This window comes from Astatotilapia calliptera, chromosome 3 (genome assembly GCF_964374335.1).
Source record: "Astatotilapia calliptera chromosome 3, fAstCal68.1, whole genome shotgun sequence".
Lineage (NCBI taxonomy): Eukaryota > Metazoa > Chordata > Actinopteri > Cichliformes > Cichlidae > Astatotilapia > Astatotilapia calliptera.
The window spans coordinates 6,821,296-6,847,434 of record NC_137424.1 but is presented as its reverse complement, the minus strand read 5'-3'; the positions used below and the strand labels follow the sequence as shown (position 1 = coordinate 6,847,434).

At 41.9% G+C, this 26,139-nt stretch overlaps 1 protein-coding gene across 6 annotated transcripts in view; it reads right to left on the bottom strand.

Moving 5' to 3' along the window:
• The window catches only part of LOC113011595 (NACHT, LRR and PYD domains-containing protein 3-like), a 604,422-nt gene that overhangs the window by 162,557 nt on the left and 415,726 nt on the right, over positions 1-26,139 (bottom strand). The window contains exons 1-5 of one of the 6 annotated variants that reach the window (XR_013905067.1): positions 7,439-8,022; positions 5,487-5,549; positions 4,827-4,879; positions 4,126-4,442; positions 2,869-3,178 (exon numbers count right to left, since the gene is read on the bottom strand). Coding sequence is in view for 2 of the 6 variants with exons in the window: in XM_080296955.1 (XP_080153081.1) it covers positions 1,472-1,756; positions 4,827-4,875 (334 nt within the window). In the remaining 4 variants the exon portion in view is untranslated. Of the gene's footprint in view, positions 1-1,471; positions 1,757-2,868; positions 3,179-4,125; positions 4,443-4,826; positions 4,880-5,486; positions 5,550-7,438; positions 8,040-26,139 lie in introns of those variants that run through there. The other 5 variants (XM_080296955.1, XR_013905071.1, XM_080296957.1 and 2 more) reach the window with 5 other exon arrangements.

Below are 26,139 nucleotides of genomic sequence, written 5' to 3'. Positions count from 1 at the left end.
TTCTTGCTGATCGGAGCTGGCTTGGCCCTGGTTTATCGGAGAATTAAGAAAGCGGAACCGGCTGTTCAAACCCCCACAAGGCTGCCCACTGGGATTGAAAGGATGGGACGAGGTGCGGCTTCTCAGAAAGGGCTCAGTGAATGCAGCATGGTTAAGAGCTTGGAGGCGCTAACGGCTGCAGTGAAGGCTCAGAATAACACCTCTGAGTGTATATTGGATTACATCAAGGAAGAATCCACTCGGAACAACACCTTGGGGCGGAAGCTGGATTACATCGCGGATCAGTTGGCTGCGGTCGTGAAGTCTCAGAATCTGCTCTGTGAGCAAAAGCCTGAAAAGACCACAGAATTGAAGGTAAATAACATAATTGAGAGGCTCGCAGCTATCCAGCGGGAGATTGAGAGACCAGTGTCGGTGTCGGAGTGTTAAAAACAGCTTGAAATTCTCATGAGTTGTTTGTAAAAGAAAAATCACAAATCATATAATGCAGCTACCCCTTCGGCGCCAGCTGTGGGCTCAAGGCCTGAGCTGAACAAAAACACCCTGATAACGACTGTGTTGAGTCTGTTCCTTCCCATTCCATGCAAGGCCACCTGGGTTGGCTGGTAGACTGTTTACTTAGCCTGATAGGGCGGAGGACACTGTCTCAGCTGAACTATGGACACGCACACACATACATTTACACTGATAAGCACTCACACATCCCCCCTCCCCTTCCAATGCCTTCGATGCTTGTTGCCTCCTGGGAACACGAGGCGGGTCTGGGCCCACGCTGGAGAGTCGGCGCAGTGGCAGGATGGCTGCTGTGTTGCCTGGAATTACTCCTTATCCCCTAACCAACCTTGTTGTTGGTCACGTGCTCTATAATGTTGTACTGTGGACATTTATGTGCTTTCTGTGCAGAGGAGTTTTTTTGTTTCCTGTTCTCATGCTGTCCTCTATAGCCCAGCATGAGCAGAGGTCTCTTTTTTCCCCTTGTACTTTCCCATTGTAGTGTAGATTTCAGTGTTTTTTCTATAATGCAACGTTCTCTGACTTGTATCCCCATGTGATGTCTGTGTTGTGTGTGTATTGTCGGGGGGCGGGTTCATTCCACTGCAGGGCAACCTGACACTGCAGGTGATGAATAAAATTTGAACTTGAACTTGATTATATAAAAATGTGGCATTTAAGTCAAATGACTCATGCTTTTCTTCTTTAAGGCAATCAGTTTGCATGGTTTTTAAAAGTAAAGAACACTTGTGTTTAATTAAATACAGCTCACATTAGATCTAAGTAGTTTCACACGTTTATGATGTCCATGTAGTTTAGAAAATACATTTGCAGGCATGTAACAAATCCAAACATTCGTCGTAGAATGACGTTCTTGCCCTCTCCTTTTTCTTACAGTGAATCCTGAGGTTTCACTTTCACATCTCAACAAACTGCAAGGTGACCATTTTTATTCATGGTATATGATGCATGACCTCACCTTGTTGAGCAGATGGATCAGAGTTCAAACGCAGCTGAGAGAAAAGAGAAGGATCTTTGATCTGAAGATGTTTGATTGTTATCTTGCATGCTTTGTCTCCTTTTTTCCTCACTGTGTCGATGAAGCTGCGTGCCTTATCTGCTCTGGCTAGGTTCTTCTCCAGTATCGATTCTTTCTCCAACTCATTTAAGACAGTGTCACATACGAGGGCCTCAAGCAGCTGTGTGAGGATTTCTGTTGTTACCCTCCAGACAAAGGCTGACCGTACCCTGGCAAGCTCCTCCTCTACAGAAACAAGAAAGAGACATAAACATGGTTCTCAGTCGACATCATGTGAAAAATATTCTAACTTTGTTGAATTAACACTTCATCATCTCATCAACAAATACTGAATTTTAGGATGTGTGGGGTTAAAATTATGCCAGCTTAAAATGAAACTGAAGAAAATATTGAAACTGAAAAATAATATTGTAACCGATACACAGATGATCTGTATTGCTATACAGACGGGCAGGTATACAGGTATACTATGAACAAATATACATATATAAAGATGAAGCACTGTGAGGTAAACAGATCTACAGAGTGCTATGAAAATATCTACAGTAGTGGAAGCGTAGCTCTCTGAACAGACTATAACAGTGTAGGCACTATAACAGAGACTACACCATGTCAGTGTCCTAAAACTACAGCAGTAACCAACGTGGTGAATGTTGATAATGAAAGGATCATGGTCACTGGGAGGAGGAGTGTAGAAGGGTTAGGTGAGTGTGGATGGAAAGGCTCAGCGGGGACTGAGTTCAGTAGGGTGACAGCTGTGGGGAAGAAGCTGTTCCTAAACCTGCTGGTTTTAGTCTGAAGGCTCCTGTAGCGCCTCCTGGAGGGGAGGAGGAGCTGGAAGAGTTTATTGGCAGTATGAGAGGAGTCTGAGAATGATGCATACTCGGCTTAGAAATCTCTTTTTGAGCGTTGTGTGATGGAGAACTTTGCTTTGTGTAATGTTATAAATACTTGGATAATCCTCAGAGTCTCTGGACTTTTACTTAGAGATATTATATTCAGTCCTGTGGATAGTTATATATTTAAAAATATATGATCCTCTCTGGTTACTCTGGTATAAATGACTCTGAATCACTTTATGGTAAATAACACACTATTTGCAAATTTGCAAACTGTGAAAGAATTCCAGATGACAAGTCTGTAGTTCGACATACAAGTGACGACCTTTGACCTTCATCAGTTTTTATTTAATTGTGTCAGAGAAACTCAAACGTGCTCTTCATGCAGCTGAGTACATTCAGTGTTTAAAACGGAAGCTGTGCAGGTCTGAGATCAGCAGCTTTGTGAAACACCAAGCTGAGGTCCTGTTAATGCTGATATATAGTGACACAGTTACATTTCAATTTAATTCAATTTTATTCATATAGCGCCAAATCACAACAGTCACCTGAAGGTGCTTTATATTGTACAGTAGATCCTACAATAACAGATACAGAGAAAAACCCAACATTCATATGATACAGGGGTGATTAATCCTTTTGACTTTGTTTTTATCAATAAAACAGCTGCAGCTTTCACTACAGCACATGTGGTGCTTTAACCTTTGTACTGTTTGCATCAGTTCATTCTGCAGTTAACATGTGAACATGTTGGATGATCTGTCTGCTGTCACTGGGTGGTGCTGAGGTCTGAATCTGAGGGCAGCTCCTGTAATCACAAAGAGAACTGAACCATCACAAACTGAAATATAAAGTTTATCTCAAATCTGAAATAGAGCTGATCCTTCTGTCCTCACACACCCAGGATCTGAAGTTCTTCTCTTACATTTCTTTAGTTCTTCAGCTCTGCTCACATACGAGCTGTTTATTTCTTAAAGCCGTATATACCAACAGATTTTCCAATATAATGTTAACCTTTGAGTTGTTGGTGCTTTGTGAATGTGAATCTGCATACATGAGCAGACGGAGCAGGTTTCAGTCCTGGTTCAGTCTGCTGCTGCACCGTGGTCACCAACATACAGAGGTATCATAACAAATATTAATGCTTTTTTCCCTCTCAAAGGATGTAAGCTGTACTGCACATGTAACTTTGTGAACTTACCTCAATAAGAATGATTCAGACTGTTTTATTTAACCTGAATATTTGAAACAAACTTAGTAAAAACAATACACAGAGTCAGTGCTAAAAATGTAATCCGAGGAAAAATGAAACACACATTTTAACTTAAGCTGCCAAGCAGAAGTATTTGGTTTGAGTACATAAATATTAGGCTTTGCTATTTAATCTGTAATTAATGATTAATGAGGGGTTACTGAAGTGCAAGCCTTTTTTAAAATATGTGTTAATATCCTTACAGATGTGGCAAAAGAGTGAAAACATGCTGCTGTTTGCACATATTTAATAATCAGCTCTGCACAGGAGCTGCAGCAGAGTGCAGCCTGTTGCTCTTACAGTGTAATACTCATAATAAAAGTACAGTAACTGTGGTTAGTTACTGACTGAGCAGCCCGGTGCGTTTCTGTTCATTTCGTTCACCTGCACGGGTTAGCTAAACAAACTTTACAAAACAAGTTTTGCCGATAGCCGAGTGCCCATCTTAGCTAGCTAGCTAAGGATGTTAGCTACAGATTAGCTTACAAACACCTTTCACTTACCAAAAATATTGTGGCGGCTCTCAGGTCCTTCTGTCAGGCAGACACTGAAGAACACCTGAGTCTGTCAGTTTGAAACAGTCGGTAAACGCTGGACCTCCTCTCAGCGTCCCCGCTCTATGTGCCGTTCAGAGATACGCAAGTTTCTTCATGACTGCGGCTGCTGCAGATATTAGGTCGTCCATGATTTCTACAGTCACTGGTCAGCAATATAATGTGCGCAAACATATGTGGCTCATATATGTGGCTCTGAAGCCCCGCCCCTCAAGCGCACCCTCAGATGCCGAAGCAGTGCCAACTAATTGAAGCTGAAAAAATAACTGTACGTGGGAAAAAACGATGTAAGTGTGAAAACCACATGAACAGTGAGTTTTTCTTTAAATTTCTATATTTATGTTTTTTCACTATCATTTCACTTTCAATACATTTGTTTCAGTTTCAATATTTCTTCAGTTTCATTTTAAGGTGGCATCGTTTTAACCTCATATGTGGGTTCAAAGTACAAAAAAGTCCAGTTGTTTCTCTGCCAAACTCCTTAGACTGGAAGTTCTCATGTTATATTAATGTCCCACAGAAAGATTAAGGCAAAGATTAGGACAGGTTACAACTCGTGAATTTCATGTACTTATCACAGTTACAAAAAAAGAATCTGCCTGAAGTCTATACATCCATACGTCTCATCATACAAAGCACTGATCTCCTACCTGCTGATGGAGCTGCTTTGGCTGGCTGTTCTTTAGGTTCTTCCATCATCTTGCTATTAAAAACACGAGAAGATGATTTTACCAAAAGAAACAGTGAACACAGTCTGGGTGTCACATCATATGAATTTGTGTCATGGTTTAGTGTACGGGCCACACACACTGAAACTGATCTGTGTGAAAGAACACATCGACGACATGTGAATGTAGTGATAACCTCATCATAATAGAGGTTTTTACTTTTTCACATATTTGTTCAGTATAATGATTAAATAATCTGACAATACAAACCTAAAATACTTTGTTCCCTGTCTGCGACTTTGTGCGTCTCTGCTGTTAGTGCTTAAAGGAAGTTTTAAACTTAAAATCCTTCCCCACATATGTGACTGTGGTCTCTGGGGCCATTATCCTGAAACACTGGGGCTCAGCCCTGAAAGCTTTGCTATCTTCACCTGATAACAGCAGCTGTTTAAAGTTACTGAGTTTGACAGGGAAGTGAATGTAAATGTGAGACACTGTGTGCTCACAGCTAAAGGCTGCAGTCAGCTGTGTCAGAGCGTCCAATGATCCTTTAATAAACACTCAGAGCTCCATGTTGATGAAGCTGTCATGTGTGAGCTTGTGAGGCTCCTTTAAACTGGCTCTGCTCTGTCAGATGCTCACCTCTTCTTCACTGTCTCATCAATCTGCTGCACTCTTCATCTCCTCCTCTCTCTCTCTGCTGTCCTGTTTAAAAAAACAAACAAATCAGCGTTAGCCAATCAAACTCTGTGCAGATGCTGCAGCTACAGCTGATATGTCATTCAGCTGTTCATCAATCAGCTTCTGCTGCTGTTTATTCGGCTCTTACTCTGAACACGTGCAGATCTAGGAAGATTTTCTTGGGGTGTCAAAATCAAAGCGTTTGTTTTTTCAAACACATGTGCAGGTGTTACACATGGTTTTCATAAAGTAGCAGCCAGTTGAGGAGGATGACTCTGAGGATGATGAGGTAACTTTTACAAACATGAGAAACCTCATAGATGGGAGCCAGGAATCATAAAACTAAAATCAGTTGGCGTTATCATCACACCTAACGCGTTATTTACGAACACGTTAGTCCCAACACTGATTGTTACAGGATACAGCAGCAGGGAAAAGTTCTGGACTGTCACGATTGGTCAGAATTAGCCCAACAAAATATAACCAATTTTACCTTTTTCTAAAGACAGAAAACACATCTAGTCCTTTTTTCTTTTACATATATTTTTTTAATTAATCAACAATAAAGCTCAACGCTACACCAGCTTCTAGCTTTGATTGACACAAAACTTAAAAATCAGCCTAATTCTGAGGACTCACTGCATGACACTCACAGTCTTTGTCATTGTTGATTCTTAGCTCACAAACAGTTCTTATAAGGACTAACTAGTGCTGACAGTTTAGCTCTTCATAAAGTTACAGGAGGATAAAATAAACATGAGATCGTTGAAATAATCCTGTCTGATCACACGTGTGGACAATAAACGCTGTAACAGAAAATGAACAGTAATGTAACGACACTCATCTCTCACGTCTGCACTAAACTAAAACGTCACTACTTCCACATCTAGTTTGTTTTAATGGAGGCGGAGTCTCCCTGCCCAGTGCGCACTCAGGATAATTAACTTGTCACAACACAGGAAGTGAGCGCATGTAAATCAGAAAATCAGGTCTAGAAACGCAGTGAGGGAAATGAAGTGAAAGATCTTCGTTTTAACTGACAGGTTTCACTGACACTCAGAGACCTGCAACAACATGAAAACACATCACTGTAACACTCAAAACTCAATCATATGAAATCATAACTGAAGGACTGTGATGATGTTGTGTTATGGAGCGTCTGCTGAGTCCAACCTCTAAGAATTACGAGTCTGGACTTTAATGATTAATGATTCAAAATTCAGACATCAAAGTTTCTCACATTACAGAATCAGATGAACAGACATGAAGGGATATTTGTGGTTTTATGCACAGAGTCAGAATCAGAGTCAGAGGTGTTCCTCGTGATGTTTGGTGATGGAAACAGTCTCATCGACGTTTCCATCACCAAACTAGAGAAACTAGTAGCTGCATGCAGCAGAGTTTAGCACAGCTGATCTCTGTGACACATCAACAGGAACAACATGTTGTTAAACAGGACTGTATAAAGACTCAGAGTCTGACTCACACCTGAACAATGAGGCTGTGCAGCATCGTCCTGTCACACCTGCTAAACCACTCGTATCAGTTTGAGCCCGAACAGTAACACGGTCACATGACCGACGAGGCCAACGCGCCCAGACGAACGTCTTCCTCGTGGAACTAACTTGTTCCTGTTATCAGATTTGTGAGCAGCAGCTGAAACTACCACATGAATAAATGTTCTTCAAACTGTTTGATTCCAGCCGATCAATAATCTATAATCATGAGGATTCAAACACAAGAGCTGAACGTGTGGTTACATTGTAACCTTGGTTCTCTGAGTGAGAGACTCTCTCTCCCCTCTGTCACATATGGAACAGAGGGGAGAGAGAGTGTCGGTGTGATGGAGAACATCAGGTCCAAACATCACAGAAACAAACAAACTGTTAAAGGAGGAAACAAAGCAAACTTACAGTTTCTTCACACAGAGACACCAACAACAAGCTCCACTGTCCCACTCTGATCCTGTCTCCTCCTCTTTTATTCTTGCTCTGAGCTCTTTTTGGGTGTGTGTTTCTGTCTCCACCCACAGGAATGCATTGATACACTGTTGATAACGACTCGAGAGCAGACGTGTTACAGAAAAATAACCTAAACAGCTAAATAACGTAAAATAATCAGAATATTTATTAATATGTTTAATTTCTCTTTAAAAACTTTTCTGCTCCTCAAATCCTTTGTTTAAGTTCAATCTAAGGAAAGAAAAGCGTCTTCTTTAAGTTTCTCAAAGAAGTCCACGATCTGTAGGCTCATGGAAATTCATTTTGTTGTTTTTTTGAGCAGAAACACCAGAGTGTAGAGCAGGAAAACGATCCCAGCAGGACGTCTCTGTTGGGGAAATATCCCAGTTATTCCCCTGAGCCTGGTTAGTGAACTGAGTCAGAGCTGTTCATCGATCCTACAGGTGCTAACATACAAACACGATCAGCAGCTTCTCTCATATGGAGAACACACTTCAACATCTGCAGCAAATCCTGTGTTTTATGTTGATGTGACCAACATCTTGTGTTGAGCCTTTGAAGATGAGCAGCCAAACACAGACAGTGGATCCAGAAGGACTGTTTATTCAGGGCTTTAATACGACTGAACTGATGCTTCACATCCTGTTTAGAGACGATCGACCAACACAGGCTCAGTCCTCACTCATCACACGGACTTCAGTCACACTGGGATCAACAGAGGAGACTGTTCACCATCACAGTTCAGCAACAATAATCAGAGCTTTTCTCTCTTGGTGAGGATCACATGTTCTGACACACAAAATATCTTCTGCTTTAACTCGTCTCTCTTTTTTAGTTTGGTTGTCGTGTTTTTTACTCTTTGTTCCTGTCAGTGTCAAATATGAGAGCAAACTGTTTTATGCAGGAGCCAAACCAACACCAAGCTGACCAAGAGAACCTATAACACCACCAGAATTTATTATCCACACTTTACTGACAGATTTATGTGCAAGTAAAGCTGTTTTTTAAATTATGTTCACTGCTTTCAGCCAAGGAAGCATTCGTTCTTAAAAGTTCACGAAACGAGTAAATCCAGTTCAGCAGAGTTCCAGTTTGTAGCACAGCTGATCTCAGATGATCAACAGTAACAACAGTAGGGGTGGGCCATAGAAACGATATACGATAGAAACGATATAAATTTGGCCAACGATAGAGATTGTGACTATACCGCATGTTGATGATGTCATCAAGCTGCGCCTGTTTTGGTCGAAAGCATCGCAGCAGCTACAACAATTATCATCTGCAATTATGGCGGGCGACAGTCATAACAAAGAGATGAAGCACTATTGAAATATGGCGAAAGCCAAAAAGTTAGCATTCATCCTCCAGCTTCACTGTGCTAATGTTATGCTAACATAGCTGTGTCGCTAGCAGTCATGTAGCACAACATTATATACCAGGTAGTCCAACTTCAGTAACCCTGCAAACGCCACTGCTGTTTAGTCTTCATTTATGTTGGAAGTGATAGCAGAGCTGTACGTTTGAATTAGTTTCAAAAATCTCTCAGTCAGAATATGCTATGAAATGTTTAGGTGGAAGCTAGCGAGCTAACTTCCTGTTAACTTCTAACTCCGTTAAATTTAATAAATTCTGTTTTCATGGATGCCTGGATGTAGGGCTGCTCGGGTTTTTATCGGTTTTCCACGTTATTTTGTTATCGTTTTTATCGTTTACTCGGTTTTCCTGGGTCTTTTCACGTGTGTTATGAATAAATCTTCTTTTTTTCGGTACCGGCACTAGTTTTATTTTGTTGTATTTATCCAACACCTTAATGGCCGGCCCGTGGAAATATTGTCGGGCATAAACCGGTCCGTGGAGCAAAAAAGGTTGGAGGCCGCTGCTCTTAATTGTTGTGACACGTGTTCGAAATGCAGAGAGGTGCGCTCGATTTGCCACACGGAGCAGTGCGAGAGTAAAGCACGAGGGAGGGGCTAATAATCGGCTCAGTCATTTTTAATGATCGTTGAAAGCCCAGATCGTAATCGAGATTAAAATTCGATTAATTGAGCAGCCCTACCTGGATGTTAAACTTAATTGTTACACCTGGTAAAGCAGCAACGCTGATGATTTAATTAAAGATGAAAGAATTTAGACCATTTTTAACTCTTAGTGTTCGTTTGACTTTGGGACCTGAAGGTGTCGGAGTTTTGGACCCAGATTACTCCGTGAAGCTCCTCACTACGGCAGCCGTAATGCTCTGACGATCCATCAAGCAGTGCTGCTTACCAAAGTTGTACTAAAACATTTTTAACAGATTTCTGCAGCCAAAATCGGTTCGAGGTCAGTAAGCACAACCAGAATTCATACATAAGGCACACTCTCGATTTTTGAGGAAATTAAAGGATTTTAAGTGTGGAAAATATGTTATACAGAAGAATATATCGTGATATGGATTTGAGGCCATATCGCCCAGCCCTAAACAACAGGTTATTAAACACATCAGTTTGATCTACAGATCAGATCATACATCAGGTTTACTTCATGTAAAATAAACGTCTCACTCTATGAGCTCCATCAGTCTGTGTACCTCCTCATTGTCATTTCTGAGCAGAGTTTACCTGCACACTTCCTCATGTCTGACAGTGTCACAGTGTGTGTGTGTGCCAACATTAACCAGCTTATCATCAGCTGCTTGTGCTTCATGAATAACTCAGACTGACAGAGTGATGAACAGAGCACAGAGGGAGGCTCTGCTCTGGTCCATCAAGCAGGATTCACATAGTAACATGTTTTTCCTTTGAACACTTCATTGTGTTTAACTTGAAACAGATTAAAAAGTGTTCGATTGTGCACTTCACACAGTCCTGAGTCACAGAGGCTTAAATGTGTTTGATTCTGAGAGGCTTTACTCCTGCATCAACATCAAGTATATGTAGGATTTAAACCGCAGTGAAAACATCCTTAAATATTGATGGTGTGTGAGAGAGTCTGTATTTACTTCTGATTATCTCTGTTTGCAGTGACCCTGAACTGAGCTGGAGCAGCTTCATGTTGTTTTGACGTCACTCGGTAAAACCTGAATGTCGGCTTCTGAAGAACAAACTGGTTTCATCTGTTTCCAGTTAAAGGGACGATCATTGTTCCACCAGTGATGTTGGATCCAAAGTTTCATTCAGATCGTTTTAAACTGTTTATCAAAGACAAATGTTTGAGTGCAGAGTTACTGACTGATAACCAGAGTGGATTCAGCCAATCATCAAATCATCTCATTGGTTTTATTTTATGTAAATACAAACGTCTCACTTCCTGATCTGCTCATAAAGTTCCTAAAGACAAACTGTTAAAGGAGGAAACAGAGCAAACTTACAGCTTCTTCACACACCAACAACAAGCTGCACAGCTGCACACTAAACACAGACACACAGGTGATTCCTGGAAGGAGGCGGGGCTTCACCTGAAGCAGGACAGGTGGAGACTTGATAGGAATTTTCCCCGTACAGGGAGGAGGCTGATCTTCAGATGAGTTCCTGTTAAATCTGACGAAACAAAGTTAAAAGTGGACTCAGTCTTGTCTGATTTCACTCTGTTTTTCACTGAGCAGGTTTAAGTTTTATTAATGAAAATCAGCAGAGCTTGGTACTGATGGAAGACCCTCCTCTAATCGTTGTCATTCAGAGTGATCCAACCTGTTTGTGAATGCAGCTCACAGACTCTCCGCATTTCCACACGACTTAACAGACTGATGGTGTTTTTCCTTCAAACAAACTTTACTGAGAACACTCAGTGACACTCATGGACGCTCCAACAGAGTGAAGATGGTGATCAGGATGAAGAAGACTTTAGAGAGTTCTCAGAGCTGCTGAGCTTCTCACAGTGGAGACTCAAAGTCAGGACTTTAACCTTTTTAAGCATCTGTATTAAAGCAGATATAATATTAAACAGTGCTGTCATATACAGGCTCACCTCCAGGAATAAACATGCAGACACATAAACTTGTGTTCATGCTGACATTAAATAGGAACATACAAAATGATTTTATCAACTCTTACAGTTCAGATCAGGCAGAGTGGAGCTGGTTATAAAGACCAGTCAAACCTAAGATAAGATCATGAGAGGTGGAAACAAAATCCCCAAATGACTCGTTTGTATTTTAATGTCACAATAACTCGTGTGTTGCTCACCTAAAGTATAGAAAATGAAAAAATCAATTGAGTTTAATGTCATCAAATTAATGTTGCAGTTCATTTTCACTGCAGTGAGATAAAAAGGTTTAGTATCTACGTGTTAGCTGGTGTTTGTTTGCTTACAGCTGTTCAGTTTTTAATGTTTGTCAACATCTACAAAGATTTTAGTTTTCTATTATAATCATGTAAAATACTATTCTCACTGAGAAAAAGCAACGATTGAATGTCACAGCTCAAAGTCTGACTTTTCCTACTAAAATAAAACGTGTGAGTGATACGTGTCAGGCACGCTGTCCACAGGGTTCATACACCTTTTTCAGGGTGAAATTCAAGTACTTTTTAAGCACTTTCAAGGTCCTTTTTCAAGCTTTTTTGTTCATCTCCCTTAAATAAACAGGCAGCCTGTAAGTATGAAATATTCATATACAAACACACATAAATGTGTGTACTGTCGCAGTGGCTGATTGTGCCCCACAGGCCTCAGTGTGAGCTTGAAGACATTTATAATCTTTAAGTAGTTTGATGTGTCGGTGCTGATGATAAACAGTTTGAATGAAACTTTGGTAGCACAGAAACAAGAGGCTATTCTTTGTGACCATATGGATCGGTCACATTACCGTTATTTCACCCAAAGGCACCAAGTTAATACTCAAAGAAGCTGCAGCTGTACACACGAATATAAACAGTACTTGGTGACACCTTTGCTTTTAGCCTCTAACCCTCTGGGGTCCAGGCTGTAATTGGCCGTTTCTGACTACTTTTGATTTGTTCTCTAGATTTCACCTTTAAAACTGTTATTTTCTCATTTTGACAAACTGTAAATATGTAAATATTGTGCTTAAAACATGAGTAGAAAGTGATATTTTTGACTGTAAAAACCAGAAGCATGTTTAACAAATCATTTTCGTAACTTGAAATGCAAATAGAAATTGTGCATTTTTAAAAAATATGCACAAGTTTTGCAAACAACAAAGTTATTTGGTACTGTTGAGCTAAAAATGCAGCCGAGGCTCAGACGTTTTTCATATAACCATTTCAAACTATGTACAGAACAATCAGCTGTTCTGCATCAAAGAAGAAGACACACGAATGATTTATGCAACTCCAAAAAATAGTTTGTGTCACTGTGACACAGAGGAGAACAGCACAGGGATAAACCTGCAGGTCTGACAGCAGCTGTGTCAGCGTTTACACTGCAACCTGCCTTTGGTGGCTTTAAGGCAGCAACTGTGGCGTTCACTAGTAGAACTGACACACAAAACAACAACTACACACTAACTACACAAGACAACACACTAACCTGAGACTCCAAACACGGTAAACGTCACAAACCTCTCACCTATCAAATCTCTCTCTCTCTCTCTCTCTCTCTCTCTCTCTCTCTTCCCAAACAACCACATGCCACATGTTGCCATATCATTTTTTGATTGGTCCATTTTTCCACCAATAGGGAAGGAGTGTTTTTTCTTTTTTCACTCACAATCAAAGCGTGTTTGCTAGCGCTCTCCTTAGAAAACGCCGTTTTTACCGTTTCTTCCCGGAGGAAACGCCAGTTTTATTCAGGAAAAACATCAGTTTTACGTTGCCTATCAACACGATTTAAAAGCTGGTACTTAGTTTGAAGTCCGCACGTTCGACCCAAGTTGAAATGGAGACTCTGGGTCCGTCGACCCCAGAGGGTTAATCAGAAAGCCTAAGTTAGCTAGTTATGGTAAATGGTCTGTATTTGTATAGCGCTTTACACTCTACACAATCATCCACCTATTCACACACACATTCACACACTGATAGTTATGTATCGGGCTAATGTTTAAAGTTTTCACTTGAGTAAATTAACTCATATCACTGCTAAGTGATGTTAGCTATGTTCACAGCATATTCCATAACAGCGCTGCCATACTGCATCACACTCAGTGCATTTCGATCATTGCTCCAGCGAGTTTGATAGCAACATAATAATCATAATTTTTTAAAAATAGCGTGTGTAACATACACATACTGGAAAATTATTTACTAGCACTCACCTATCATGACTGGAGAGCGCAAACTCCGCCATTTGTTCCATCAAACACTCATTAAAACAGCGACCTACAGGTATGTTAGCGCACTCATCCCCGACTGTCCGACGGAGGGGCGGGGTCACACGGTGAAACAGACGCAAGGCAGCCAGGCGGGGAAATTTTGCGACTCATTTTATTTTTATATCTGACAAGAAAAGCATTCAACCAGATAGTTATTTGTGGTGAATGAAATACAGTTACACTTTTAAGCACCACATCTGAAATTCAAGCACTTTTCAAACCTTGAAAAGACAACATTCAAGGATTTTCACGGATTTCAAGCACCCGTATGAACCCTGTGTCCGTCTCAGCTGAGTACATCAGTTTTGTTAAGTGCTATAAATAAATAAATAGATCAAATAAAGTAGCAACATCCTGAGATCTCGGTGTTAGAAAAACTGAATCCTTTTAGAGGTGAATCGTTGCATCTACAGCCTCCAAGGAAACCGGTGACTTCACTTGTAATTAAGCACATATTTCAATCAACTGATGGTTCCTGTATCACATCTGTACAAAATGCAATAAAAGTCTAATTTTGCTGTGGTCTTTGTCTCCACATATCTTACATCTGTGCAGTTCTTATTGGCCATAACAAAATACATTTGAGTGCAAAGGAACCATGGAAAGTGTCTCACATGGTGTGTTAGCTGAAACTAACAACACAAGTTAGCCCAGGGAGCACATGTGGATACGCTAGCATCCATTCACAGGCTAACACAGCTAAGAAATCATTAGCAGCTTCTACAATCACATTTCCAACAAAACGTCGTATCCTGACTGGTTTTAGAAGTCAGACACCGGACTGTGAACCACAATTCAATTTGCAAATAAACGAGATTCACCAGGATCTTCTTCACAGAATAAACTCTGTGGTTCAACACGTTACTGGACAGAAACTTTGACAACAGCTTTGTGCGTCTACAAAACAAAATCAGTGCCTCCTTTCATGGAGCTAAAGAAACACAGGCTCTATATACAGAGAAACTCACCCTGCTCCATGCAGACAGATGCAGTGAAACCATGAGCAGCACTACGGTGCATTCATGGTGCATGGGGAAACTCACTGCTCTACAAAAAGTAACATTTAAAATAAAATAACCAGAGATTACTCTCTCCCTCTCTAAACAGCATGAGTCCCTTCATGCATCGTTGACCAACGTGGACGTGGTGGAGTAACAGTTGTGGAGAATGCAACAGCTGAGGTTTGAGAAAAGGAGCTAATAGCCAAGGTCAGCAGCTCTCCTACTTCCTCATAAGGAAACTTCTCAGCTGTAGCTGAGCAGGATATCATTGCATTTGAATCCTCCTGGCTCTCTTTAACCCGAGTTCCTTCTGATTGGTTTCTTGGTCCTACAAAGAGAGTCTGCTGCCTGAGGGCCCCACCTCCTCCTCCACCTACTGCTGTGGACATTTACAAAACGTCAATCCAAGAAAAATTGTCTGGTTTGTAATAGATAGTCATTTTTTATTAGAGTCTACAGCAGGAACCAACCTGAACCTTGTTATGAGCTGAATCAGTGCTGGACTGTAGAAATGCTGTTTCAGTGGCTGCTGCAGGAACTAACATGGAAACGTGTTCAGCAGCTTTCCAGCTCTAATATAGGAAACACAAGATCAGAGTTTGGACACACTGGAACCAAACAGTTTTGTCTCGGACTTTTATTTCAGCATCATCGTTTGGGTTGAATTAAAACCTTTCAGCAACGCTAACCAGACTTTACGAGGTAAACGTGTATCTCCAAGAATGTCTTGCTAAGAGTCGCGTGTTCTGGGAAACAACACACAAATCAGTGGCGTCAATAAGGTTGTGTTTCATGTAATACTCTAGACTTTACTGTGAGACCATCACTAACATGCAGACGTCACAAAGTTGTTCACGGATCACATTAATCCAGAGTCACAGACATGCAGAGACACTTCCAGGTATAACATATATAATCCACACAGTCAGTCACAGCTGAGCTCTTTACTGAAGTCAGCATCAGCTCTCTGCTCGCTCTCACATCATATTCATGACAATCAGACGTGTTTCAATGATGCTGCTGTTTTCAGCCAAGCACACAGTCTCCATGGAAGTTTAAACTGGAAACACTGGTAACTGCAGCAGAGTTTCATTTGGAGCAGACCTGATCTTTGTGACGCATCAACATGTCAACACAGTATTTAACAGAACTGCAGTTTGCATCAGATCATACATCAGACTGACCACGTTTGTAATTTCATCAAACCTGCCATCAACATATTCAACAGTACTTACACGATCTTAAACATGTTTTCTTTTTAAAATGTTTGCATATTTATTAAATATAAACTGTGCAGTATTTCATTGATGGAGGCCAAGAAAACACAGTTACAGGAGAAATGTATTTAAGCTTGAAATGTAGCTGCACTCGGTAGAATTGAGCCAACTGGTTGTCTTCATTTTCAGTTCTGATGAGCTCACATGTTTAAGATCATCGGTTTAAAAAACCATAAGGCCGTGGATCCTTAAGGGTTTTATGGTTTGAGTTTACAGTGAGAGGTGTTGATAATGATGTTGGCTGTTTTCAAGTTGAACAATCTTCCAGGGAAGTTTAAACTAGAAAAACGAGTCACTGCCTGCAGCAGAGATTCAGTTTGCAGCATTCCTGATCTTTGTGCAGCAGCAACAACATGTTGTTAACAGAGCTGTGTAAAGACTGACTCACCTCACCAGGCTCTCTTTCATTCACATCATACACAACATTTACTTCATTACAAGCTGTGCTGCTCAAGTTACTGGAAATAAGTACTCAGTTACTAAGTAATCCCATGTCTTTACTGATTACTTATTTTCAAAAGTATTTGGTTACTTTACTCTTTAAAAAAACACGACTTGAATACGTAATAAAGTAGAAAGTAGACGTTTCAGCCCGAGACTTTTTCTGCATAATCCATCATATAGAAATGAATCAAATTAAAAAGCCTTTCTTTTAATTGTTTTATTGTTTTTAATCTTTTTATTTTATGCATCAAGAAAAGATTAAATTATATTATAACTGTTTTTGACTTGATGAAATGTGTTTAACATTTAAACCTATTTCCTGTATATTCCAGCACATGACATAAAATAATGTTTTGTGTTTCCACTCCCGAGTGGGGCGGGTGGAGGTCTGCCCACAGCGGTCATGTCAGTGGGAGGATCCGGGGGTTTCTCTGTCAATGTCACGTTCCCATGGCAGCGTGCTTGCTCAGATCTGAAGTGTTATGGTCCTGGGTGGGTGGCCCAGTGTTTTTTGAGTTTTGGTTTCTTCTCATGGTTCCTTAGTTTTTTAGTGTTTCCTGAGTTCTAGTTTTAGGGTTTGTTATGTGGCTTCCTTCTGCATTTCCTGTTTTATTGTGAAGATCTGTGTCTTATGCCAGAGTGTTCAGTTTGCGTTTCCCCTGTCTCGTCTTGTCAATCAGAATCGGCCGTGCCTCCCTCCTGTGTGTAGTTTCCCCTCTGTGTATTTATAGTGTGTGTTGTCTCGTGTTCGTCGCTGGTTCGTCTGTGTCGGTGACTGCATGGCCCCTCTATGAACATTGTGGCTTTCCTAATGGCCCCTGTTGAGTCTAATTGTTGAATGTTGTCAATCTGTTTCTTAAATTTTACAGGTCTTAGTTCAATCTGTAGGATCAAGACATTCCTGTGATCCTGATCACCTCTCCAACCACTCTGTGCTGGGGGAGGATTATTGTCGACACATCTCTTGTGAAGATTCTGTTTCTTGTGTGGTCAGCTTCCTGCCCTTTAGTGGCTTCACTGTGTTGTGCACAGTGAACCAATACAGGAAGTGAACCATATATTGGGTGTGGGGGAGATTAACATTTTATGGCTAAGGATGCTGTTAGAAACAGTTGGAAGTGACGCACACAGAGAGACACACATTCTCACACACACACACACTCAAACACACACACACACACACACACACGTTCTTGCACATGCATACAGATGTTTACACACACACACACATAGTGCCTTGTCTTAGAACCATTTGGGGGTTTTACGGTGGGAGGTGCTTGTGCTGTGATGTGTATTGTGTGAACTGTTATTCCCAATAAAAGGCAGCGAGCAAAGGCTGGATTTGGGGTCATTTTGTGGTAGGATTCGAAGTGCGTTCCTAAGATACCGACGAGGCGTCCCTTGCGCAAGTAAATCGATCAATCGCTGACGGTCTTGTTTTCTTCATGATGAATAAGTCTCTAAACTAGCGGGGCTTGTGGAAACACAGACCCAACAGCCCCACACTCAGAAACATAGATCCACCACTTTCTTTTCTACTGCACTGAGGTCTAGCAGGACAAGCACAGAGATGAGTCCACTGTCAGCACCACTTGTCTTTTCCCAACCATTAGTCCTGTTATTGCGCCTGTTGATGTGGGTGTGGCCAATGAAATGTCTCCATTACCTGTGTTGACACCAGGCTGTGACATTCCACAGGTGATGGTGGCACACTGTTCATTCTTGGTTTTGGATCCTGATGTGTGGAGCCAGGGTTTTGGCCACAGCTACTTTCCCCTGTAGACCAAGTCCATGTAGAACAGGCTGCTTACAGCACCCCCTGGTGGTGTTAAAGTGGAGTTGAACCATGAGTGAGAGATGATCTCTTTCCTCTTGCTCTGCTGTTTGTCCTCATATGATCCTCCTTCCTGGCAACAGTGGGATGCATAAATTGGTTCTCATTGTCCCTCTCCTGCTCAGCCAGAACCCTGAGCCTTTAGTCACACTCCTGGGTTCTTGGGGACAGGATAATGAAGGATGTGGGGACCACCAACTACTTCAGGTAGAGGTTGAAGATGATGAACATATCTGGCAGCTGGTCAGCACATGCTCTAAAACATGACCTGGAACCAAGTGTGTAAATGCGTGACTCCATAACCACAGACTGGGCTCACTTTAAAAGCTGGGGAGGAAATTCCCACTCACCGATCTGCACCATGGAGCGCTCCCATCAAACCATTATCTCAGGACACTGTGTTGTCTTCGTAGCGCTTGTTAAAAATAACACAGCATCCACTTGTGCTTTTCGAGTTACTGCCCACCTTTATTTTGTCACACCACAGACTAGTCTTCTTTTATGTGCTCCCCTGGAGGCATTCATGAACTTTCTTATATACACTGCCCCCTGCTGGTAAACCTTATCATTACATTAACATCTACATATCAACACATCCCCTTTTCTCTGAATTATATACAACATAGGTCTTATAAACTAACATATACACATAATAATTTTTTTCATTAATAATTTTTCAGTTTTTTTAAACACCATGAGAATATAAGATAAAAACAAATCCAGTTCACTAGTTTTACTTCACTCTGCTTGCTTTCTGCATAGCAGGGCAAAGTTGTGTGTAGCTTACGACTCATCGGCAGTTCTTCAGGGGATAAAACACAGTCAAGAGGAGCAGTCCTGTAGCTCAGCAGAGCTAAATAAGGATCTGATTGACTGTCTGTAGCCTTCTTCAGAAGCTGCTTGATGATACGCATACATAATAAGATAATTTTAAGAGCTGTTTGATAACTACTCTTTCAAGGATGTTTGATATGAAAGGAAGGTTGGAGATTGGCCTACATATCCTCAGCATAACCATGTATAATATCCACTAAACTTACAAAGAGGTTATACACACACAATACGGTAACATTATGTTGAAGCACAGTACGTATCACTCTGCGAGGCTCCGCCTACGATAGCCGTAATGCTCCCACAATCCATCAAGCGGTGCGGCTTCGTAGCTTAGCAAAGTTGTACTGAAACATTTGACAGATTTTCGAGCGCCGTGCACATAAAATCGTTTCGAGGTCAGTAAACACAACCAGAGTTCATACATAAGACACACGGGATTATAAGGGGCTCTGTCGACTTTCAGAAAAATCAAAGGATTGATTTTAAGTGCGCCGTATTTTCCAAACAACACGGTAATAACGACGGCCTGCTAGCATGCTCTTCCAAAAATAGTGCTTTGTTGTGTGTCTGACGGACGAAAGCTAAACCAGTTCCACCAGTGAAGCTGCAGCATTTTTACAAACCGGTTCTGGTTCATTGGTTTCATTCAAGGATCCACTTTCACCCTTCAGTTACACTTTTTGACAGCTGAGAACAAAACACAATATTTTGCATCATCTCTGCAGTGTCTCTTCTTTCCTCTGCTGTTGTGCTTTTAGCTCCAAACTGTTTCAAATGGTTTGTCAGCAAGCTGACCTCTGACCTCTGCAGTACTAACTCCTGACCCGTACAAAGAGCGGGCGTTTCTGACCTTTGACCTGCAGCTGTATGTCTCTCAGTCTCAGTTCTTCTCTCCGTCACTGATGGAGCAGGTGTAGTTGCTGCTGCTGACAGTCAGTCGTTTGTTTTCTCAGAGTGAGGCTGAAGTCTGAACTGTTCAGAGCATCAGGTCTCATCAACGTGCGCTGCTGTAACGCCGCTTTGTCCTCTGAGATCACCAGGTATGAAACCCGAGTGCTGACAGAGCAGCATGTTCCCCCTCATTCACCTCCACCACCACAGCCAAGGCATGCTGGGAAACTGAGGACACACAGACGGAGAACTGAAGTGTCTGCTGTGTGTTCATCTCAGAGTCCTCACAGGTGACACATTAGCTCCAGAACACCAAGCCAGGTGTTTGAAGCCTGACAGGGATTCTTCCCATCCAGAGGGAGGATTTAGCTGCACAACAATGAACATTAGTGTGTAGTTTAGAAACACAGACTGTGCCTGCACTGCATCTAGTGAAGAAAACTGTTACTGCCAGAGAACGAGGCTCCTTTAAAGCAGCTGATATTAAGGTTGAAAAATCAACAATAAGCTGATGTAATCAACGTTTCACAAAATGGTCAGCAGCTAAAATCTGGAGCCGTTCTTTGGTGGTAATTAACAGTTTGTTCTTGTTAGCTAATTATGTCATTAAAGGTAGCAGCAGAAGCCTTGTGTTGAAAGCCCATTCACTCACACATTCACACAGTATGTGTGTGTCTGTGTTACACTGTGGACATCCCTTCTGTTGGAGCGCCATCTTGTGGCAGGTTTAAGAAATGTTCTTCTTGTAAATCCAAACTGATGCACCTCCATAGCAGACTGTGGAGGCTTTCAGTGACATGAAGACTTGATTTATACTGTCATATTCTCCTGTTACACAAAGCACAGCACGCTGAACATGGATGAACTGAAACTCCCAGCATCTGACTGAGGAAAAGCACAAATCATTCTCACACTGACTCCTGCTTGATTTTAGATTTGCTTTCAAATCCTCACACTTTCATATGAAGCACTAAATGGGCTCCAGACTGTTTATCTCAGCTTCCTGTCAAACACACTGCTGCTCACACCGAGGCTCAGTTTACTCCTCCAGCCTGGCTTAACCTGCTGTCTGTTAAAAACAGTCCCACACTCCTCTGTTTAATCCTTCTGATCAGACTCTTTGATTTTGTATTGTTTTTACCTGAAGTTGTGTTTTTGACATGGTTCTGTCTGTGAAATAAAGCTCACACACACACTGCTACAGTCCTTCATACACTTAGAAACGAAGCTGCTCCTTTCCTCAGTGCTGACACATAAAGAAGAGTTGGTTTTATATCCAACACGTCTCTGTTCCAGAAAACAGCTTCAGCAGCCTCTGAGTCTGAACTTGGAGTTGGTTATAAGCCACAGGCCTGTGTGCACAGCAATGAGGAAATATAATGCAGTAAGTGAAACATGGATGTGTGGAACAGATTATCCCAAAGGTTGATTCTGTTCATCTGGACGTTCTCAGTGAAACATTTGGTCTCTCGGTCAGGTGACTCCTTTAGTCTCAGCTGACTGCAGCTTTCCAAACCTTTGTCACTGGATCACTCACTTCATCTCCAACGTGTCCCTGACACAGACAGCTGGAGCCGTTACAGCAAAATCATTGATCATCGTTTTTAGAACATTAGCTGGTGTTGGTGGGCAGGCTAGCAGTGCTAATTGTTAGCACTAGTTCTGCTGCTCTCCCTTTGTCTCTGTTATTGTTGGTCTTTAGTGAACAATAGAAAGTGTCTTCATGAGACTGTTGCCTAATGTTCAAATGTAGATAACACCACCTGCACCAACCTGTTACACAGCACAACCCTCTGGTGTAGCTTTGGCTGGAGCACATATTGGCAGCTCCAGTGACATCACCACTCCATGGTGACATCATCTCTACAGACTGTGGCTGTTACATATCCTCACCTGGTAATAATAAGACTGTCCTCAGCTGCACACAGCTCCAAGATGAACAAACTGAAGTAAATACAAATTAGAGTTACGATAGATTGAAATCTTGTAATCAGAGCTAATTCTTAGTGAAACTCTCACAACATCATATCCTGATCCTGGGTTAGTGTCTCGGTCTCAGATCACAACATCAGCACAGGCTTGGCTTGGGTGAGGTATTGAGTGGTTCTTGTCCATGACAGCTGCAGGTACAGTGCCATCAGCCATGCTGCACCACATGTCTGCCCAGGAACATTAGTGTGGCTGAGTCTCATGTAAACATTGTGCTAAAGTGGTGGGAAAGTGGCTGCAAGCTGGCTGCACTGTGTCCAATACTCTCAGTATGATATCCACAAACCTCTGAGTGTCACAGAGTGGGCCTGTGCTCAGCTCACTGTGCCCCATTCAATTCTACTTGCATAGTTTTACAAGTAAAATTAAAAGTTGCTCAATGATAAGTTATTGTAGTAACAACTAAGTCCATGGTTATTATTTGTTAATAGTAGCTTAAAGCTTCTGCACCAATCATGGAGCAGCAGGTTTAGAGCATGTGGATCTACAAAAGTAAGTCCCAGTAAGATGGGCTGAGCCTTACATACTAGAAGAAACATGTCATTCCCAGCAGATGAAGCGCCCTTTAAAGCAGGATCTCACTTTAAACCTAAAGAACTTGCTATGAGCATGCAGTGCATTCATGCTTATTATTCATACGATTGTGGGGAGCTAATAAAGTGCAACTATCACATTACATTTTATTATTAAATTGTTGTTAACAATCCCTTCACTTCTGCTTATCTAATTCATGGTTGCAGGATGGCTGACAGCTTCCATTAGGCAGGAGGTAATGTCCATTCTGGCCACAGTGCAACCCACAATGTGTAACTGACACTATTATATTGCATTATGTCACATTGTTACATCTTTTTAATAAATGATGACAGTCAGCTGAATTTGCTGCCCCCTTGGTGGAGGACATCAGGATCAGCAGCTGCTGCTCCATCACAAACACCACAGAAGAAGAACAACACTGGATCAGATTATCTGGACGTGTTTGACAGGGACAGTGTTCAGAGCACATTTCATTGATAATGATGTAAATCCAAGCCCATCATGGATTCACGATCTGAATCCTGGGTTGTGTGAAATCCCAGAAATCAACCTTAGACAAAGTGAATCTGTGAACTAAGGTGTAGGTCTGTTAGGCAGGGCTGTGCAGAGAGGTTTAAAGGGGCGGGTGCTCAAAGTTAAAAAGGGGCACATTGAACCAGGCTGAATAACAACAACACACTTTCATCAAGAATCTAATATGGGCAACAAGGCAAAGCAAACGTAGCCGATGCTTTACCTGATGGGTACAATGTTGCTGTTGAGGGGTTGCTGTGGATAGTGCTGGAGGGCAGGCAGGGCTGGACTGGGACAAAAAATCGGCCCGGGCATTTTGACTGGAGACCGGCCCACCAAAAATGTGACGTCATTCATGGATAAAACCGCAAAGGATTCTGGGAACTTTTGGCAAGAGGTACTAGCGCATGCAGGCTTTCAATTGAACTCAGTTACACAGCGATAAAAAGAAACACAAAAAATGGCAAGAAGCTGCTGTATTATTAACTGCAATAGCCGGTGTTGTGCCAAAAAGTGATTGTCTGCCAAAAACTGATTTCCGGTATTTGCAAAGAAACTGATTGCTCGTATTTAAATTGCTATAAGTAACTTGTTGGGCTATAATATGTGAAACATATGTCAAATGCATCCCTCATGGATGACATAAAGTCATACTGAGCTACAAACAACATTAGTGTAACAAGGTAGAAGCCGCAATCAGTCTGTGGCAGTGACTTTTATATAACCTTTATTTCTGCCGTAAAAAAAATCTAATTAACATTAAAAATGTATTTTGTAAGAAGTAGTTGGACAGCAGAAATGGCTCAAATATTACAATTATTTTTCCACTACTAATTAATTACCGTTGAGCTCAAAGGTTATATTAATACACGGTTAACGAATGTGTTTTTATGACGACGATTTGTGAGACGAACAAAGGTAAACTTACCTTTGTTCGTACGATGGTCTTTCGGTGCATTTCAAGGTCCTCTACCCATCCGTCGGTAAACTGTACCTGGGCTTGTTGCAGTGAGCTGAAGTTACTAAACTTCATGAGTGTATGCACTCACTCCAAGAAGCGTATAATTATAGATCTGAGCGTGGTGAAAGTTGGGCAGCACGCTAACGTCTTTTGTCCCTCTGTGTGCTCGTAAGGGTCTGACCCTTTCACTCCTTTGATTTTTCCTCGTATCTTTTCTTTGTCTTTTCGTCGAGTCTGTCTTTGTACGGACCGGCATTGTTCTCCGTCGTTTTGTACATACCTTTTTTGTGCGGCAAAGAAAAGACAAGAAGGTATTGGAACCGGAGAATGAACGTTTTGCGGTGCTGCAATTGCAAATGCTTGTATTTGATGCGGTACTTGGATTGTTTTGCCAGGAGTTCCCGGCATGCAATGCATTCCCAATGCACATGGCCTTGTCTAGATTCAGATGCTCTAAAACTCCGGAAAGCAAGTTTACAAAGTACTGCCCCGTGGATGCTTCGCACCTCACTATGGAGACAAGCCTCTCCTGCACAGACTCAGTAACATACCTGATGATTACTGAACACTGATCATAACCTGTGATGTCTTGGGTTGTGTCTAGCTGAACAGAAAACATCCCAGCTTTCTGGACATCACTGGCGATGCTCTCTTGAAGGAGATGGCCAAGTGCATCAATCACTGAGTTGACAGTTGTTTTGGAGAGTAGGGTGATGAGAGATCCTCTACCTCTTGATCCACTGGTCTGATGCAACTTCTTGCTTTTTTCAATGCAGTCATTCAAATGTTCTCCAAGGCACATATCATACTTGCCTAATAACACAATCAGTTCCAGAAAGTTACCATGATCGATGGTGTTATCACCTAAAGTGTATGCAGCCTCATTCTCCACATGCCTATAGCTGAGTCCCCTCTTCCCAAGTACTTTGATCACATCCACTATACGCTCTAAAACTTGCCGTCTCTTTTTCACTTGTGCTCTGTGAGCTGACAACTGACTGCCAGCAAACAAGCTCCTGATGTTGCCTTTTGAGCACCTTAAGAAAAAAGCTTCAGCACAGGTCTGGTGTGTATTGCTCTTTTCATGCTCCTCTGTGCGCAGATGTATATGTCGCCAGTCACTCATGCCTGTTATAAATGTGCTGGTGTCAGTCAGCCTTGCAAATGCCAGACACACAAAGCAGAACAATAAATGGCGTTCTTTGCAATAAGTAAGCCACTTCCTGTTGGTGCCATCTTTACAGCTGAACACCCTCATCACAACTGCACTGCTACTGTTCTGCTGTGGGTGGTAATCTAAGAAGGCCTGTAATATGGCAGGTTCAGGGCGAGCAAAGTAATCGATGCCCTGGCTCTCACTCTCCTGCTCTTCCATCTCTCTCTCCTGCTCTTCCATCTCTCTCTCCTGCTCTTCCATCTCTCTCTCTTGCTCTTCCATCTCTCTCTCCTGCTCTTCCATCTCTCTCTCTTGCTCTTCCATCTCTCTCTCTTGCTCTTCCATCTCTCTCTCTTGCTCTTCCATCTCTCTCCTGCTCTTCCATCTCTCTCTCCTGCTCTTCCATCTCTCTCTCTTACTCTTCCATCTCTCTCTCTTACTCTTCCATCTCTCTCTCTTGCTCCATCTCTCTCTCTTGCTCCATCTCTCTCTCTTGCTCTTCCATCTCTCTCTCTTGCTCCATCTCTCTCTCCTGCTCTTCCATCTCTCTCTCTTGCTCTTCCATCTCTCTCTCCTGCTCTTCCATCTCTCTCTCTTGCTCTTCCATCTCTCTCTCCTGCTCTTCCATCTCTCTCTCTTGCTCTTCCATCTCTCTCCCCTGCTCTTCCATCTCTCTCTCTTGCTCTTCCATCTCTCTCTCTTGCTCTTCCATCTCTCTCTCCTGCTCTTCCATCTCTCTCTCTTGCTCTTCCATCTCTCTCTCTTGCTCTTCCATCTCTCTCTCCTGCTCTTCCATCTCTCTCTCTCTCTTGCTCCATCTCTCTCTCTTACTCTTCCATCTCTCTCTCTTACTCTTCCATCTCTCTCTCTTACTCTTCCATCTCTCTCTCTTGCTCCATCTCTCTCTCTTGCTCCATCTCTCTCTCTTGCTCTTCCATCTCTCTCTCTTGCTCTTCCATCTCTCTCTCTTGC